The 18,338-nt window shown below is 40.4% G+C and overlaps 1 protein-coding gene across 1 annotated transcript in view; it reads right to left on the reverse strand.

Annotated features, from left to right (window-relative positions):
- Positions 1-13,649: 13,649 nt before the first annotated feature.
- Positions 13,650-18,338, reverse strand: part of LOC128740692 (pupal cuticle protein 36a-like) — a 38,430-nt gene continuing 33,741 nt past the window's right edge. The window contains exons 2-4 of the mRNA XM_053836256.1: positions 14,477-14,679; positions 14,154-14,438; positions 13,650-14,085 (exon numbers count right to left, since the gene is read on the reverse strand). Coding sequence (XP_053692231.1) covers positions 13,650-14,085; positions 14,154-14,438; positions 14,477-14,679 — 924 coding nt within the window. The remainder of the gene's footprint in view (positions 14,086-14,153; positions 14,439-14,476; positions 14,680-18,338) is intronic.

Here is an 18,338-nt window from a genome sequence, read left to right on the forward strand (position 1 = left end):
ATTATCCGTCTTGCAAAAAGGTCATCACTTCTAATTTTGGACAAAATTTTGCATCTACGGTGAGCAAAACGAGCAAGATTTTTTCAGGAAAACGCCTCCCCATCGGACTAATTTACCACCAGATTTTTGCCAGACACTTTTATTCGTGTTCGCCAGATTTTCGGGAAAACCTGGTGGCAACCTTGGGTACACCTCACATGCTGCTTGCTTCGTTTCTGTGCTATCGGTTTATGCTGATCTATTTTCTTAACAATTTAAAGTATTATTGCATTGAATAATTCAGACATTTTGCTGAAGATTTTTTTGAAGAATATACGTTAGTTAAACACCGATTGGTAAATATGGCATTCAAAAACCTACACATGTTATTCAGTATACAACAGCGTGGGTAACCGAAGGTTAATAAAAATTGATGAAATTTTTTCAAGAAAACCTTATTGATGCATAGTTATGCATAGTTCAAAAACCTATAAACTAGACCTTTACTACGCAATGTATATGTTAAAGAATAATATTTCTTCTTACAACTTACTTTTACTTGCACTTACCCACATTAGTAACAACTTACTCAGCAATTTCATGAGAAAAAGAACTATCAAAATTTGTAAGTGGTACTATTTTGTTCAAATTTTGTAAGCTTATTCAATTTCCAAAATTTTTATGTAAACCAACGCACAATGCAACGTTAACTAATAGATGAATTATGTTCCGAAGACGTGTCGATTTCTATCTCAAATAGCAAGTAAGACCGTATAACAAAGGTTCCTTTCACCAATAGGTGGATTAAATCAGGTTTTTTTCATTGTAGTTGTACAATTACTCGATTATTACTCGAATTACTCGATAATTACTCGATTCGAAATTACTCGATATGGAAACTCTCGCCAAAAGGAGAAATATTGATAGGATACTCTTCATCAGGAAAGTTTTGCTGGGCGAATTGGACTCTCCAAATTTCTTCGCTCAAATTAACATAAACGCTGCTCCACGTACCCTTCGCAGCTCAGATTTTCTTCGACTGGATTTTAGAAGAACTGATTACGGACAAAATGAGCCAATCAGAGCTATGTGTTGTATGTTTAATCGTGTATATAGTCACTTTGATTTTAATTGTTCTGCTAATTGTTTTCGAAATCGCTTGCAAAGTTTGAATGTAATCTAGTTAGCCTGTTAGTAGTAATTTAGTATGTTTTATTCATGTAGACACTGTTGTCAGATGGATCAAAGTTAATAAATAAATAAATAAAAATACACTTCGGAAAAGGCGATTGGGGCAATATTGATTTTACAAGATTGCCAAAATTTCGCAAAAATGCAATTAAAAATAGGGTATTTGTAACTATTTGAGCCATTGGGAATTCCTTCTTTTTATGTCTTTATATAGAATTTCAATACGTATGTCTTAGATTTTCTGCGGTGGCCCGACCTGTACAACATGGCCCGACTATGACAACATTTTATGTTTTCACGTAAATGCCTATAACTTTTTGACGTAGGACTACGTCTTACGGCAAGTTTTGAGATAGGGTGTCATTCCAAAGAATCGAAAAATGCGAGCGATACGAAAAATGAAAGGTTTTGAGCGCTGATAGCTCAGCGGTTTTCTGATCGATTTTCAATATTCTTACACCAATCGATCGGAAAATCTTCTAAGAATTGACCCAAATGAAGAAAAGTATGGATTCTTGATGTTGAACTATTAATATTTATTTTGAAACGATGATTCTACAATTGATGAAGGGACGGTAAGGGAAAGTAATGAAGAAGGATATTTTCGGGAATGAAGGGGAAGGGTGGAAAGGAAGGGGGGGGGGGGGGGTAATAGGTAGCTATGGTTAACAAGTTGTCGTTGTGACTCCTATCTTTTGTCCAATGCTGGAAGGCGCATGGGTCGAACCAAGCTGTAATCAGAGATTATAACCGGATTTGAACCCAGAACACCTGCCAGGGCGTGTCGCTCACTGGTACCCGTGTACCTTTGAACCACAGAGGCGCTGGACAAAAGAAGTCTGCACAACCCCTCTTATTAACCATAGCGCGACATGGGTTGTTCTATTTTTAGACACACAAATTGTGCCTCTTCCTACTGCTCTTCCTACCTACTGTAGAGACCACCGACCGAGAAGTTTTGATCTAACTCGTTTTTACTTTCAGGACACTATGCAGGCCATTACGACTTGCAAGGTACTGCGTGTGACGTTCGTCCGTAAGCGTGTTAGTCCGCGTTTCTCAGCGCGGTTCTTCGGAGAAAGGCTCCGTTCCTATGAAAATAGACCAAACTCGTGACTTTAGTCATGACCTTGAAATGCGGTCAGGCATATATTAATATTTATTTTGAAACGATGATTCTACAATTGATGAAGGGACGGTAAGGGAAAGTAACGAAGGATTTTTTCGGGAATGAAGGGGAAGAGTGGAAAGGAAGGGGGGGGGGGGGTAAATAGGTAGTTATGGTTAACAAGTTGTCGTTGTGACTCCTATCTTTTGTCCAATGCTGGAAGGCGCATGGTGGTTTCTACAGTAGGTGTAGGAAGAGGCACAATTTGTGTGTCTAAAAATAGAACAACCCATGTCGCGCTATGGTTAATAAGGGGGGTTGTGCAGACTTCTTTTGTCCAGCGCCTCTGTGGTTCAAAGGTACACGGGTACCAGTGAGCGACACGCCCTGGCAGGTGTTCTGGGTTCAAATCCGGTTATAATCTCTGATTACAGCTTGGTTCGACCCATGCGCCTTCCAGCATTGGACAAAAGATAGGAGTCACAACGACAACTTGTTAACCATAGCTACCTATTACCCCCCCCCCCCCCCTTCCTTTCCACCCTTCCCCTTCATTCCCGAAAAAAATCCTTCATTACTTTCCCTTACCGTCCCTTCATCAATTGTAGAATCATCGTTTCAAAATAAATATTAATATATGCCTGACCGCATTTCAAGGTCATGACTAAAGTCACGAGTTTGGTCAAGTTGAACTATTGAAAAATTGAAAATAATTAACCTATGTTATACCAGAATTCTTGCTTCGTGATTGGTTGGAAGATTCTTTACGATGATCTAAACCTATACCAATTTGATATCTGTGCTTGGGAAGTAAGCCAAAACAAGTGACAGTTTCCTCATTTTAACAAGATTTCTTAACACCGCGGTTCAACCTAGACCATTTTGACGTCCTTGCTTGGGAAGTACGCCAGAGAGAGTAACAAAGCCCCCTTGTGCCAACAGATTTCTTACGAACGCGATTAAACCTAGTCCAATTTGATGTCTGTGTTAGGGAAGTGTGCCAGAAAAAATGACACAAGTTCGTTTTCCCAATAGATCGCAAATTCTTTACTGCGAGACGATTAAACCTCGGCGAACTTGATATCTGTGTTGGAAAAATGTGCTACAGCTGTAGTGTTCGGTTATAATACGACTCTGTATGAATACGCATGCTTGCCGTTTCATTAGAAGTGTAGTGAAAAGAAGTGCTGTTGATAAAATAGGATTGAATTGGTAAAATCCCTTCAACGTGGGAAACCATGGATAATAAAAACAATCTTTAATTTCAGTAAGGTAGCAGGAAAGCAATAGTTTGTGTTCTTGATTTTGTTAAATTGTTTTCAAATGCACAATCTTTTGAGAATTAAACGTATGCAATTTTACTACTTTGATAAATATTACATACAACGCATGTAGCATGTACAGTTCACACTTGGCGAGTCACGGCGAGTGACAATTGGCGTATTGAGTCGCGTGACTCGCAGAATAAGGGCAAAAGAGTCTTACGTTGTCCTGCGTCACCTATATATGCGGTCGTGTCTTGTACACAACCCCTCTGATTTTTATTTTTCAAGCAATCAGTTCAAAACTTTCCGAAAATATACTTTATTCTTAGACCTTTGCAACGATGTATTTAGACTTCCAAAATTTCTTTTGAAACGAAAGTTATGGGCGAATTCCAAAACGTGGCCCAACCACGACGACACTCCCCTAATTTATATATCACTTACGTTTAGTGTCTTTTTCCAATTTCGTTATATGTAATCTCAATTGTTATATGTAATCTTGCAATGCAATCACCTTTAAGAAACAACGATGTATGAAAGATTGTAGCGTTTGTAGCACAGAACGAGTTCATTATCTAAAGTCAACTAATTAATAGTTTTAAGCAAAAATTTAATTTTAGTCGTTTTAAGGATTTATTATCAATTTTATGGTGATTTGACACGTTTTAGGGTTTATTTTTTTTGCTGGCTATCTAAACGCTCTGTTTTGTTTACTTCTGGCCTGTCATTCTTCTGCTTCAGCTCGATCCCACCGTTCCGGTTCGCTAATGTTGTGAAAGAATTGCGGGTTCAACGTAATGTTGACGAAGGTGCGTCGCAACGGAATATTATGACACTTTTCCCGGTACTTCGAGGTAGAGCGGACTGCAAGAAACACACGACCCTTCGGTCAACAGTTCCTTGGCAGCGTGTCGTCTACAATGACGACGATGTCTTATTAGTGATCGGTTTGGTTTACTTGAGCCACTTTGTCCTCCGTGTGTGTGGGCAGGACCTCAGCTATCCACCGACGCCAATATCGGTTGGCATACACCTGGGACAGGTGTGCTTCAGGGCGTAGGTGCTGTCGTCGTATGCGATCGGGGGCTTAGAACCGTCGGCCGACCCCATCAAGAGGTCATTCGGGATGAGCGCTGGAGAAAACTCATCGTTTAGTGGTAATTTTGTCTGAGGTCGGGAGTTGATATTAACCTCGAGTTCAGTGAATGTGTTTCTCTGTATTTTGTCCGTGGGTGTGCGGGTGACTTGGAGGTGCTTTAGGGCTTTCTTCATGGATTGAACGAGGCTTTCCCAAACTCCACCGAAATGTACCGCAGTCGCTTCCACTCCGAGAAATCTTCCCAGCAGAATTCGACAGAATGGTGCAGTACACGTGACCGTTTCTCCTCTGTGGTGTGTTCGAATTTGAACTCGGTGACAGGTCATCCTTCTGTTGGTCCCTACAGGAACTTAGGGTCACGGAACCAGTGGCTGGTAGGAGTGAGATTCGGCAGCGTCTTCGATTAGCTTTGTCGGGACCCAGTTCCATTCGGATGTCTCCGCCAACGAACTGGTCAAATTTCCGGTGGTCGGAATTAAACCAACATAGGTCATGGCGTGAATCCGTCCAGAAATATGGTCTGTATAACATCGCTTGTTAGGCGAACTCCAATGACTGCTGCTTGCAGTTCTAGTCTAGGAATCGACACGAATCGCAACGGAGCTACTCTCGTTTTTGCGCGGATGAGTGCACATTCCACTTCGCCGTCTGTTTCGAACCGCAGATATGCGACTGCAGCAAAACCGTTCTCCGACGCATCTACGAATACATGCAGCTGGACCACATTCTGCTCACAAATGCTCATCTTCGTCCGATAACATCTTGGCACGCTAACCGATTCCATTTGCGGAAGAATGCCATGTCTGTTGTTTCTTAAACTTTTCGTTCTTGATAGGATCATTCCAATTTACACCGTTGCATCAAATTTCCTGCTGCAGTACCATCAGGAACATTAGAAAGTGCGCCAGAAGTCCCAGCGGATCGCAGGTTGGCATAAGCGTGCTTAGAATCTGTCTTTTCGTTGGAACGATGTCACCTTGCAGTAGTTCGACGTTGAATCTCGAAGCAACCTTGAAGCTCGAAGGTGAACGAATCGGCCTCAGTATACCACCACAAGCCCAGAACTTTCTCCGTCGTCATCTCACTCGTCAGATTCAAGCTCTTTTCTCCGGAATTCGCTTCAAATTCTCGCAGCCAGGCTTGCCATTTCCTCACTCATTGTGCAAAAACTGCACCTTTTTTTTTGTTCAATACAATGAGCAGAACTGCTGCCACAAATGATAAATCCATCCACGCAAAGCGAAACAGGCCAAAAATAAAGAGAAATCTAAATCAACTTAAGTTTCTCATTGAGCGAAAAAGCAACTGCACGAGAACTCCGATGTTACCATATCTATTATCCAGTATCATCATATGCAACACTTTTTGCATTGTTGCCACTGCGAGAAGTCTAAACAGTTTTTTTGTGTCCCATATCATTGGCAGCCAAAAAGTGTATTAACATTTTGTTGCTCAGTTTACTCCTCAATGCGTAGAAGGTAGAACATCAATGTGCAGGTTGCTGAGTAAAAAAGAGAAAAGTTAAAACAAAACGGAGGAGAATACTTCGCGACTGAGTAAACTGTGAATTTTTCTCTTCTCTTTTTTATTCTGAGGAGGAATCATTCTTGCTCGCAGCACTCGATTCGAGTTCGATAGCCAGTTCCGTATCTCGAATCCTCCTTCCGATAGGATGTACCGGACATATTTCGCCAGTTGTTTCGCCTCATCAATCGTCTCTACACTGGATCGTTCACTATCATCGCTTCGACTGCCCTCATGGACTGTTCCTGGAACCGCTGCGCACTGGATACATTCCAGCGTTACGGGACACAATTAGCACCCTTTGTTACCGTGTGAATCGGCTCCTGTCTCACCAATTTTTTTTTGGCAAATACCTTGTAAAATAATTGTTTAAAGAGTACTTTATCTTCCACTAGAATGGATTTGATGAAACAGGAACCGATCTACATAGTAGGGATAGTGTCCCGTAACACTGGAATAGGTCACTGTAATTTTTTACATACTGCGCACACCTTGGTGAACATGAAAGAAAGATAAGAACCATAAGTGTTGTGTCTAGTATTCGCGTTATGAAAGAAAGACATTAAAAATGATTTGCGATGGCCTTAGTATTTTTACTGTCAAATACTACATAATTTGAATAGCTTTCTGCAATACGAAGCATAAGCAGTTGGATTAATTACTCAACTAGAACCAGAAAAAAATGTTATGGACCATTGAATTATTTATCTTTTAATTCTACTGGGTTGAATTCAGTTGTAAAACCATAAATGGTAAAAAGGAGTAAGCATGCTTTCGTTGTATTGTAGGTGTTAATCGATTCTGACCCTTGAGAGTAAAAGTCATGGATATATAAATCTTTACAGAATACAACACAATTTTTATTGCTTTGACATTTACCTCCACATAATGATGACTTAATTGCTCAGATCATGTGGCGCTTGAAGCAGGTATAATTTTTCCATGAGCTTCCCATAAAATCTACTAAACACATCATAATACAATCCCACTTGTTGAACTCAAGTGCCGGCTCTAGCAATTATGAACGATTCATCGAAAAAACATCAACTGGTAGTAATGAACTTGATCGCTGATAGTTACTTCAAGCATGCTTCAAGATTTCCTGACCACGGCGGTGACCCTAGGTCAGTGACAAGTAACTGTTTGGATATCTTCATGGCAGGAATCGAACGGTATGGTCGCGTCGGTAGCAACTATCCACAACCGTAAAACTTTCGCAGATGTCAACAGAAATATTCTTAACACGTGCTTTGAATGGCAAAAGCAATCGAAACTGATCGCTTTTCATAGCGACGGATATTGAACAACTGTATCGCAACGATAAAAGGTCACAGCCAAATATTTGTTGCCTCGACCGATTGGCAAGAGGCCAAAATCGGGCCAGATTGTTTTGATAGATGATATTGTTTTCACTGCAGATTGATGCGCCGGCCGTCAGCTTTTTTTCTCCTTTGAACTTTGATGATGATGATTCGCTCAGCTGGTAGCAGCTACTGCTCCTGCACAGTCATCAAAAAGCAATTTTCGTTGTTCATTCCTAATAGCAACAGCCTAGTCGAGTAGAGCTAAGCATAGCAAATTTAGGAAAGTAAATCGATTTGGAGCATTCATATCACTTACGTAATCATGTTTGATTTCTTTAGTTAAGAAAGTGCCAGTAGACTGATGTTGTTCGAAGCTTTAAATACATGATGTTAACGGTACATATAATTGTTAAATTAATTTTTATAATGAATCACATTATAGGATTTAAGCCTAATACATATTGAATAGACTTCATAACTATACTAATTAACTCAGATGATGACAGTAACGAAAAATGTGATCCGGATGCATTAGTTTTTTTTGGGAATCCCAGTATTGAACCCATTAGAGTCAATTTCTACCAAAAAATAATTGGTTGACACAGTATTAATATTAAGGCTCGGCGTATCGAATGCCGTCAATTATCACTATTTATGAAAAATTTGACCTTTACAATAGACAAAGCAACTATCAATTAACATCACTTACCTCTAGCAGCAGTGGTATCGTATGAGTTGCCGATGCCGATGTCAATTTTGCATTTGAAGAGCTCGATCGCAGCTTCCCAACAAACAGTATCAAAACGGTGCAGCGCCAGCGGGGCAACGAACGGCAATAAAAAGTTAGCACCGATTGACTTGTACAAATTATGCTAAACACTCCCCAGAAATATCTTGACATGAAAAACGCGCTCATGAATAACTGTATTCCATAAACATAAACTAATTTGCTTTTTGGCTTTCCAAGTCAACTGCAAGAGCCTTTGCCGGTGAACAATTAGTTTCCACCAAGTTGATGCAAACAGTCGATTATGTCTCTTGTGACATCAATTAGCATTTATCGGTTACCATCTGAAGAGCTTCTTCCGATACCTTTCGTTCGTGCCACCATCTACTTACCATCGACATCATTAACTGCATTTGAACATCGCACCGCGACAGTACACGAGGTACAAGGTATCATCGTTGAAATTCTGTGAAAGGAACTCGATTATATTAATCCCATCACTTTAGAAGCTTCTGTTGCGACATTAAGGGCAGGATTGTTAAACATTGCACTGCGAGTCTAAACTTCGATATCACTAGTTTAGATGGCGCCACATAGGAGTATTTGACCCCATAACTCAGAAATACGAAAAGCATGATTATTATGTAATTGTTGTATCTATAATCGTAACATGATTTAATAATTAAGTCAGTAACATTCTATACCAGATTGATATTTTTATCCACAGAGCATGCTGCCATTTTGAATAGTGGTTTGTTTAGTTTTCAAGTTGCATCCTATTTCTCGTGAGTGTAAAATCCCTAAACTTTGAATGAAATATTATTGATTCAAAATGCATGAGTCGTTACCCGCAAGAAAAGTGTGGCTTTGATAGTTTTCATGCATGAATGCAGCTAGTTAATAAATCAATTTTCGTAGTGAAAAATAATATTATGAAAAACATTCGGATCACGCGTTTAAAAGTTCTCATTATTCAAATACAAAAAATCTTGAACAGCATGTCACAAATCATTCCGCGACTTTTTTGTTAACTTTCGGGGCTAAATTTCCTAGTAAATGTCAGCACTGAACACATGTTCATATTAACTTTTAATCCGCAGTTTTCACAGAATCTCCCAAAATGTTCTAAATCGAGCTGAAAAAAGATTTTTACTTCGTCGGCATAAGTTAAAACGGTTACGTGTGAGATACCTTCAGGCAATTTGTTCATTAAAATTACAAATAATAAAGGTCCCAAGTGGCTACCTTATGGTACTCTTGATTGCACGGTAAACGGACCGGATTTGTTGCGGCGGAGTTTTACAAATTGGGTTCTATTTTTAAGATACGATCTCAACCAGTTATATTGCGAACCTCGAATGCCAAAGTCTTCTACTGCCTCTAAGTTACTATTAATACTAACAGCATCAAATGCTTTGCTCATATCGGTGTATATGCAATCTGTTTGTAGACCACTTGCAATACAATGGATGACCATCGAGGTGAACTCGCAAAGATTCGTAACCACTGATTTCTTCTTCAAGAATCCGTGCTGTACAGGAGAAACACGGTTAACTATATTGTCGTAAAGAAGACTATATACCAGCGACTAGAAAAGCTTCGTAAAAGCTTTCCCAGTGTAAATTTTTTTGTTAGATTATAGTCACTTTAACAGCTTGGGTCATTCGTGACTTCGGCGGGGTTGGGATTTGAACACGGGTCCTCGGCGTGAGAGGCGTGAATGCTAACCACTACACCGGGGCTGTCCCCATCAGTGTAAATACTGGAGACGTTGTTGCCCAATCAGCAGAGGTGGGCACCACTAATCAGCTATTGTCACTGGCGTGCCCAGACCTAAACAGAATATAAAACAGGATATAAAATTGAATTTAAAATTAAACTTTAAATCGGAGTTAAAATTGGAATCGAATTCGACTTGAGATTGGTTTAAAAATGGGTCATTAAATGGGGCTTAAAACTAGACCACGATTCAGCTTTAAATTGAATCTAAAATTGGGCTTGGGAAATTGCACTTTCAAGGCGGAACCGAAAGTGGCTAACGTTATTGTGTTAGTGCGACAAACACTGTACTGTACATCTCATGTGTTCGTTAAAAACCTAAACGTTTATTTGAATATTGCATTAGTATTGGTAATATATGTCAAATAGCGGAGCTTGCAAACATAAACAGCTGATCCGCAGCCAACCGCACTGACTACAAACATCCCGAAAAAGGGTTTGTTTTCTTTATCAAGGCATTCCGATTAAATCAAAATTAACAGCAACAACTGAATAATGCGTAGGATCACTAGGATGTTTAATTAATCCGCTTGCATCGGATTGCGTTTTTGATTCCTACGTTTGCGTTTTGTTTGTTTACTTCACTCTAAGCTCATCGATGCGGCGAAAGTTGAAAGCTCTTCAAAAGCTCATTGGTGTGACGAAAGTTTGATACTGTGTTGCTGCTTTTTCGGAAATCGCTAGTTCAACGAAATATGTGCGCAACCAAATATCTATGAACTAATTCCAAATTATACATTGGTCGCTTTTATGAACACGTAATGATCGATGTGATCAGTTAAATTTATTTTCCATTAGCAATTATGTTTTGCTGAGCGTTTATTGATACATAGTAGATCGATAAATTGAATTACAAGTTTTAGGAAATTATAACAGCACTGGAAGCACTGATTACGTGGCGAAAGCGTGCTCTGCCAATACAGATGCATTTTTAAGGCGCAAAACAATACATGCTTCGAATGGTAGCCATTTACCCAGCCATCTTTGAGCCACTTTCGGTTTCCCCTTAAATAGAGAAATTAGCCACAACTAGATCATAATCGAGCGAAGTGAGACAAGTTCTTTACAGCACGAACTACCCTGATTCTAAGCAATTATCGGGGAATCGCTCTCCTCGATTCTGCATACAAAATTCTCTCCCGCATCCTATTTATAGGTATAGACTGACGACGGTGCAGGAAACATTTGTTAGCGAATACCAGTGCTGTTTTCGAGAGGGATGCTCCACGACGGATCAAATGTTTACCTTGCGACAATTCCTCGATAAATTTCGCGAATTCAACTTGCAGACTCAATCTTTGTTAATAAACTTTAAGGCAGTGTAAGATTCAGTTAAACGAAATGAGCTTTGGCGGTGCTTGAACATAGTTTTCCAACAAAACGGACTAGGCTGATACGTGCTAGTAGAGCTGTGGAAGAGGCGTGGTACACGCCTCTTAAGTAGGAAGCTGCGAGGATAGTACTTGTCATAAACACTACAAAAAAAAACAAAGTATATGGTGGCTGGTAGACTTCGAGAATAAACGAGAATACAAGTGTCTGGAAAAGTCTGGCTGCCATTTGCTCCAATGGAAGACAATGTTTGGAAAATGCCTTTTTTCTGATTAGGCATCAAAAAGTCTGGAAAATCCAGGCAAATCTGGAAGGTTGGCAACGCTGCTTCCGGGGATGGAAACTGCGGTAGCGATAGATGATGATACTTTTGAATTTGTCTCTCTTGGTACGTCAGTGACATACGACAACGATGTGAGTCGTGATGTGAATAAACGGATTGCAGCTGCCAAGTTGGCATATTAGACGAAGGAGTGTGGCGCAGGCGCATGGATCATGAAATATACCAAGTGTACATAGATGCGGGTATTGTAAAGCGAATAAAACACGTCAGGCTATCAGTGGGCTGACCACGTACCAAGGATACCTGATGAGAGTCCAGCGAAAACAGCATTCAGCAGAGAACTCGGCAGAGGCCGTCGACTTCGAGGCAGACCCCATACCCGTTGGATGAGCGCTGTTGACGAGGATGCTAGAACAGCCGGTGTTAGAGGCGACTGCAGAGTTAAGGGCGAGAAGCGTGGAGACAATTTCTAAATTCGACCCAGATTCTATAAGCGGATTGTCACCGAAAAAGTAAAATGTAAGACTTTCAGTCATATTGTCGAAACACGCCTGGAGGTTTCTCATTAGGAAGCCAAAGTACTACTACAAGTCACCGTTCGATGTCTGATCGAAATCTCTAGGGAACATCCGTCCGCCTAAAGTAAGAAAGGGACTGAATATAAATATGCAAATCAAGGCCAAAATAATTTTTATGAGCTTATCTAATATACTAAAATTTCCACTTATAATATGAGATATTAGTTTTTTTTATAAAACACAAATCGTACCCGATTGTAACGCGCAGCAAAATCTGAAGCTAAGGATTGCTCAAGGAACCTCAAAAATACCGCAATTCCTAAACAAGAATCTTATACCTCATTCAATCAAAATAGAAAAAGGGTTCCCCTTTTTTCCCCACAAATGTCCTCATTTGGCAAGCAATTTGCTGTTGCATACTGAAAAGTGACGCTTCCGCGTAATTCAATCTGCGGATCTTACAGCTAGGGTAAAGGGAAAAGTTATACAAACATAATAAGCGTTGGTTCAATGACCCTCCTTTATCTAATTTTTCCGATCTTTATTCTTCGCGCCTCGTCGTGCTCTGTTTAGATTCTACAAACACTTTTGATTTCTTTTCTTACTTCTACCGTTCCCTCCGTCTTTGGAAAGACTACCATTATAAAAAAGATGAACATTGTCGTACCTCATTGTAAAAGTTAAAAAAAAAAACAAAACATGAGGTTGGTCAGACGTCCCAGATTTTGTGAAACAGCCTTGGATTTGAATTATTGGTTTCGGATAGTCAAGTGTTCCGGAAAATCGAAACTTAAAGAATTGCTACAGGTGGCACAGATTTGTTTTTTAAATTATCAAGAATTTTTTAAGATAACCCCAACTAACGAACTTGTAATTAAACTTGTAGGATTAAATTGTTTTGAAATAAATTTGGCCTGCCCTACAGATTCAATTTTCTCCCAGTTGACCTCAAGGTACGACACTGTTCATAGTAAATCAGCCGCCGTATGTTCGAAGCTCGACTGGAAGCGACTATTAGAGCCATTCTATTCTAAACTGTTCGAAGCTTGAGTCAAAACGATAAATAAATTTAGAAGATTAAATTCCCACTTGAATTCATCCTTTACCCACGAGAACGAAAGGGTTAAGTGTTTATAGTCGCGGATTATAACTTGCAAACGACTTTGACGGCGCATCAAAAAGCTTCTTTCAAAAAAGCTTACTTTCGCAACACACCACGACGCGACGCACAGCTAATCTTTAAGCTTTGGTGTAAAATCTTTATTCACCACAACTACGTTCATTCATAAACCGTTCGACACTCCAATCAATGGACCGGCGAATCTCACCTCAACCCCATCGACGTAAATTGGCTTCTCGTTCAAGTTCAATGTGATCGCAGCATGAAAACGACGTTTGTTTGTTTTTTGTCTTTCGCATTTACACTTTGTGATTTATTTATTGCTCCGCCAGTTTGCTCCACCTCAGATATATTTACATTTTAAGCGGGTAGTGTGAACGTGTTTTTCTCCGCTATCAATTTGTATAACGGCTAAATTTTCTAGTATTTATAACCCGATTGGGGGCTGAACGAGCCACTTCCGGATGGGCGGCCGGATCCTGGTCGCGCTCCAGCGAGCGGTCCTCCTGACGGATAGCCGCCAGCACCGCCGCCGGTTGGTCCGGATCCTGGATATCCTCCGGCACCGCCTCCATGACCGCCAGCACTACCGCCGCCGGCAGCAGCTGCACTTGCGTGAGCAGCAGCGTGCGCTTGTTGGGCTTTCAGTACTTCTTCCGGAATCGGTGGTGGAGTCGGCAGGTGATCCCCTTGTGGCTGGAAGCCATTTTCATCGGCAACGTACGTCAGCGTTATGACCTGTCCTTCCGGCGATGTGTACGAGTAGGAACCCTGCACGGTCTGGATTTCATTTTCCGAGCCTTTGTTTTTGACGTCTCCCTGCTCTTGAGCTTTGATTCCGTTGGCAGTTTCGTAACTGTCAGTGAAGAGAAAATTAATCAGTAATGGAAACGTGAGAGTTGGTAGGTAGTTAAGATTTCGTACCTGAATTTGTAGCTTCCATCACCGTTGTTTTCATTCTCGTATGAAAGAATAGCTATTGGTGGACCAGCTGGGGATGCTGGAGCTCCACCGCCAAATCCTCCCGATGAAGCACCGCCTCCGAATCCACCCGATGGAGCTCCACCGCCAAAGGATGAGGGCGCTCCTCCTCCGAATCCTCCAGCAGGAGGTCCGTACGCGGCAGCCGGACGTGAGGGTGCCGGTGCTCCGGCACCAGGTCGTCCACCAAATCCTCCTGCTCCACCTGATGGGCATAGTAATTTGAAATGGTATTGAAGCTCAGCTCATTTCAACAAAACTACTCACCTCCAGCTCCAGGCCGTCCACCGAAACCACCGGCTCCGCCGGCACCGCCACCATGTCCGCCCGAAGGTCTAGAACCGAAACCTCCCGGAGCTGGCGCGGCTAGTCCTGGACCTCCACCGGCCGAGGCAGCACCGGGCGGAGGGAGGTAGTTGTTTTCTAACCTCGCACAAGAGCAAAACGCGACTAGAGTTGCAAATATTATCTGCCACAAAAGAACAAACGTACAAAAATCAAACATCAATTCATCAACTCGCGCTCCTGAATGGCTTATTGTGATGTCTGGTCACGATGAAAAACTTTTTCAACCAAAAGTGTGCTACCGCGAACCATCTGCGAGTGATTCGTTACTACACTTTGGACGACCGTTAGTCGGATTTCTCACGTAAATGCAATTGCCTTGGAGCTTGTTATCGATTTCAATTGAAATGATTTCGCAGAGGTGTTATTATATTCGATTACATTTGCTTTTATATTAGTAAATATTACCTCGCGCCATCAAAATGAAAACTAGTTTAACTCAAACAAATCGTAAACTTTAGCGCAATTTGCTGGTTTATTTGATTTTTTTTATTACCTGTGGATTTGAAACTATTAAAATTTAATTTATGAAAATATTTGCTAGAAACCTTGTAACCGAAGAGCCTCACTTTTGAATTAGATTTCACACCTATTGTATTAATGAAACTTGATTTGATGAAAGGACTAACGAGCTTTATAAAAGTTTATTTCTTATTGAGCTCGAAACCATTTAGAAGAAAATGTTCAACTCATAAGCCTATTTGTAGCCTAACAAATATAAGCCTTATTGTAGAAATAATATCATTATTTTTATGATTTGTATAAGGTCTACTATGCATAAACGAATAAAAAAATAAAGAAATAAAATTATTTCAAAACAAACCAATAAAGCTAGATATTAGACTTAGCCAAACAGCTGGTATTCTTTGACCAGCTTTAACGTTCTTTATTTTCATTAAATTTGATATACGCTTCCTCTGTCAGTCAAGTACCACTTTGGTGCAGCACCGTACAACCGAATTGACTGTACCGAATTGAAGCACGATCGCATTACATCGGATGCACCTAGCCGCGCAGTAGCTCCACGCCTTGGAGTTAACTCGGCGGAACGTGCCAATTCCCGCGCTCTAGCGATTCGAACTCTTTTGCTCAACAACTTTGCCGCTTTGCCCGTTCCCAACCGGCTTGCTTACACATATGTGCTGGCCGTGTCATACCCGCCGGCACCCTCAAACGGCGATCGGATGGCTTCAGGTCCAAGAAGACACATTCAGTTTGCCTTTTTCGAATGATTCTGAGCATAATTATTCGTATGTTTTGACATTTATCCGACCCGTAAACTGCAGCTCGAACCTGCGACTGCGGCGGGCGCTGAGAAAGCACTGCACTCGATATGTCTCAAAAGAGTTTTCGTGCAGTACAAGTACAGTGCAGTGGTTGGCCTTTTCTAAGCGAGGCGCCGCGGCGCGTGGGCGGAAAATTGGAACAATACCTAACACAGACGGGACAGGTGTGATCGACATGACCAGGACGAACTTTGGCATGATTTTCCCACACCGACCGAGCGGGCGTTTGCGATCTTTGCCGTGTGTTTCTAAATTCTTCGTCACTTTAGGGTTTAGATTGAATCGATGGAGCGATTATGTTAATCTACTTACTATGATGATAATGTTACTAGTCACCAAACCGGAGTGGAAAAAGGTGGTGTGGATTGATAATGTTATAATTTGATTGCTGGTGCTTCTACGGAATGTTTACTTGAATGATGGGCGCTTGGTTGAACACTAAGCTTGGGAACTTGTTGCCTCGGGGCAAACGGTAAGGCACCTCGGATACAGAAGAATGGCAAAATAACTGCCCTAGAGGCGACATTCGCTTCGATCTTTTTGATGGTTTCTATTACTGGCTAGAATTAACCGTATTAAATCCACTCTTAATAGCTCGGAGCTCTCTCCAATTCATGATGGAGCTATAATCTAAAAATTTTATGGCTATAATTTTAATTATTTCGCTTTGACATTTTAATCGTAATCGTTGTTTGAATTGTTTCTAAAGATTGATAGAACCAGTTTCGATTAGCGTGTGGATCAATATGTCACGTGGTAACCTTGCAATCGCCTCGTTAATCAATGGCTCTCAAGGAAGTTCTACAAGTCTCATTTAGGTTGAAAAAAAAAGAAGGGAAAAGTTGTTCATTTCAATAGTATATATGAAGAAGAAAAAACACAACATGCATCAACTGCAGTATTTCTGTTGAACTTCTAGAATTCAGTGTCATGAAACAGCAGAATTTTTGTTCGAGAGATTGCCTTTTTAATCTGTTTGTTGCCCAACCAACAGCATATTGAAATCACCGAAGTCAGAAACGTAAACGAACCGAATAAGAGTTCAACAAAGAATAACTCTCATTCTACATATTGTTGATAGTATTTTTGAATTGCCTCACCCGTACGTATATCATTGATCACTAGTACAGGGATTTATCTTACATTCCATGCACAAAAGCAATTGTAGTATGTTTTTGGACTGGACTGTAAAGAAGCAATAAATTCGGGTTTAGGATTAGCCAAGTTTGACTCATTTCGAGTCATTTTCATATCGTCTATAGCATCTAGAATGGCGACATAAACGACGTTGGGAAACTCTTTTTTCATGTAGAAACTTGTTGAAACGATCAACCATAGACACCATAGGGCATAATGTTGTTGTTTGATAGCTTCTGGGAGGTTGAGTAATTTGTTTCGATTCTAACTAGAGTTCGTAAATGTTGGCCGCAATAAAAAAAAATACCGTGCTCGATGAATACACATTAAACTGGATCCAAACAATGCCTCTATAATCAATCGAAAGTTAACTGCTGTAGGTACTTGCAGCAGTTTTATCACCTTTGCTATGGTCCTTTGGCCGTAGAACGGACAAACAGGTTGATGAAAACTGACCGAAAAGGGATTGGAAGTAGATCGCATTACCAACGAAGTTGTAATTCGTATGAGGAGAAAATTCGTTGGCAAATAAACTACCCGATAGAATGCAGTTAGCTGTTAGCTATACGATAAAATGGTGAACGCCACTGGTGGACCCAACCATAACCAGATGGTGGGGCACCAACCTTTCAAAAGCATGTTTCGATCTAGAAAAATCCAGCAATCGTAGGATGGCGGATTTATTTTTACGCAATTAATTTACTTTTTCGCAAAAACGCTGGCCAAATCAGTTAAAAAATTTGATTACCGAGATTCGGATGAGATTTTTTACATGAAATTTTACAGAGAACCAGTAGATTCGAGATTGTCTTTGTAAGTGAACTTAAAATGTGACTTGATAGTACATTATAATATGGATTTAAACTTAAATTGGGGCATTAACTTTGGCCTAAAATTTTATTTGTAATTGTGAATTGTGAATAAACTGGAAATTAGACTTGAAATTAGACATGAAAAGACCTTGAACCGGGACTTGAAACAGGACGCAAATTTGACTTGAATTTGGACTTACACTGGACCTGCAATTGCACTTGAAAATAAACCTAAAATTAGATCTGAAATTGCAGTTAAAATTGGGATTGAATTATAATTGAAATTGCACCTAAAACTGGATATAATAGGCTGTATGAATAGAACAGTTTGCTTTGCTTTTCCCGTGTAAATCTCATGGGAGAGTTTGCTCCAACTCTTTTATTCATACGGCCTAATGTTTCCCTTGAAATTATACTTGAAATCGGAGTTTATATTGAAATTATATTAGCCTTGAAATTGGACACACATTGAACACCTTTAACTGGACTCGGACTGGACTGGAATCGGAAGATAAACTTAAATTCCAATTAAATTAGACTTGAAGCTG

The sequence above is a fragment of the Sabethes cyaneus genome, chromosome 3 (assembly GCF_943734655.1).
Source record: "Sabethes cyaneus chromosome 3, idSabCyanKW18_F2, whole genome shotgun sequence".
Classification (NCBI taxonomy): Eukaryota; Metazoa; Arthropoda; class Insecta; order Diptera; family Culicidae; genus Sabethes; species Sabethes cyaneus.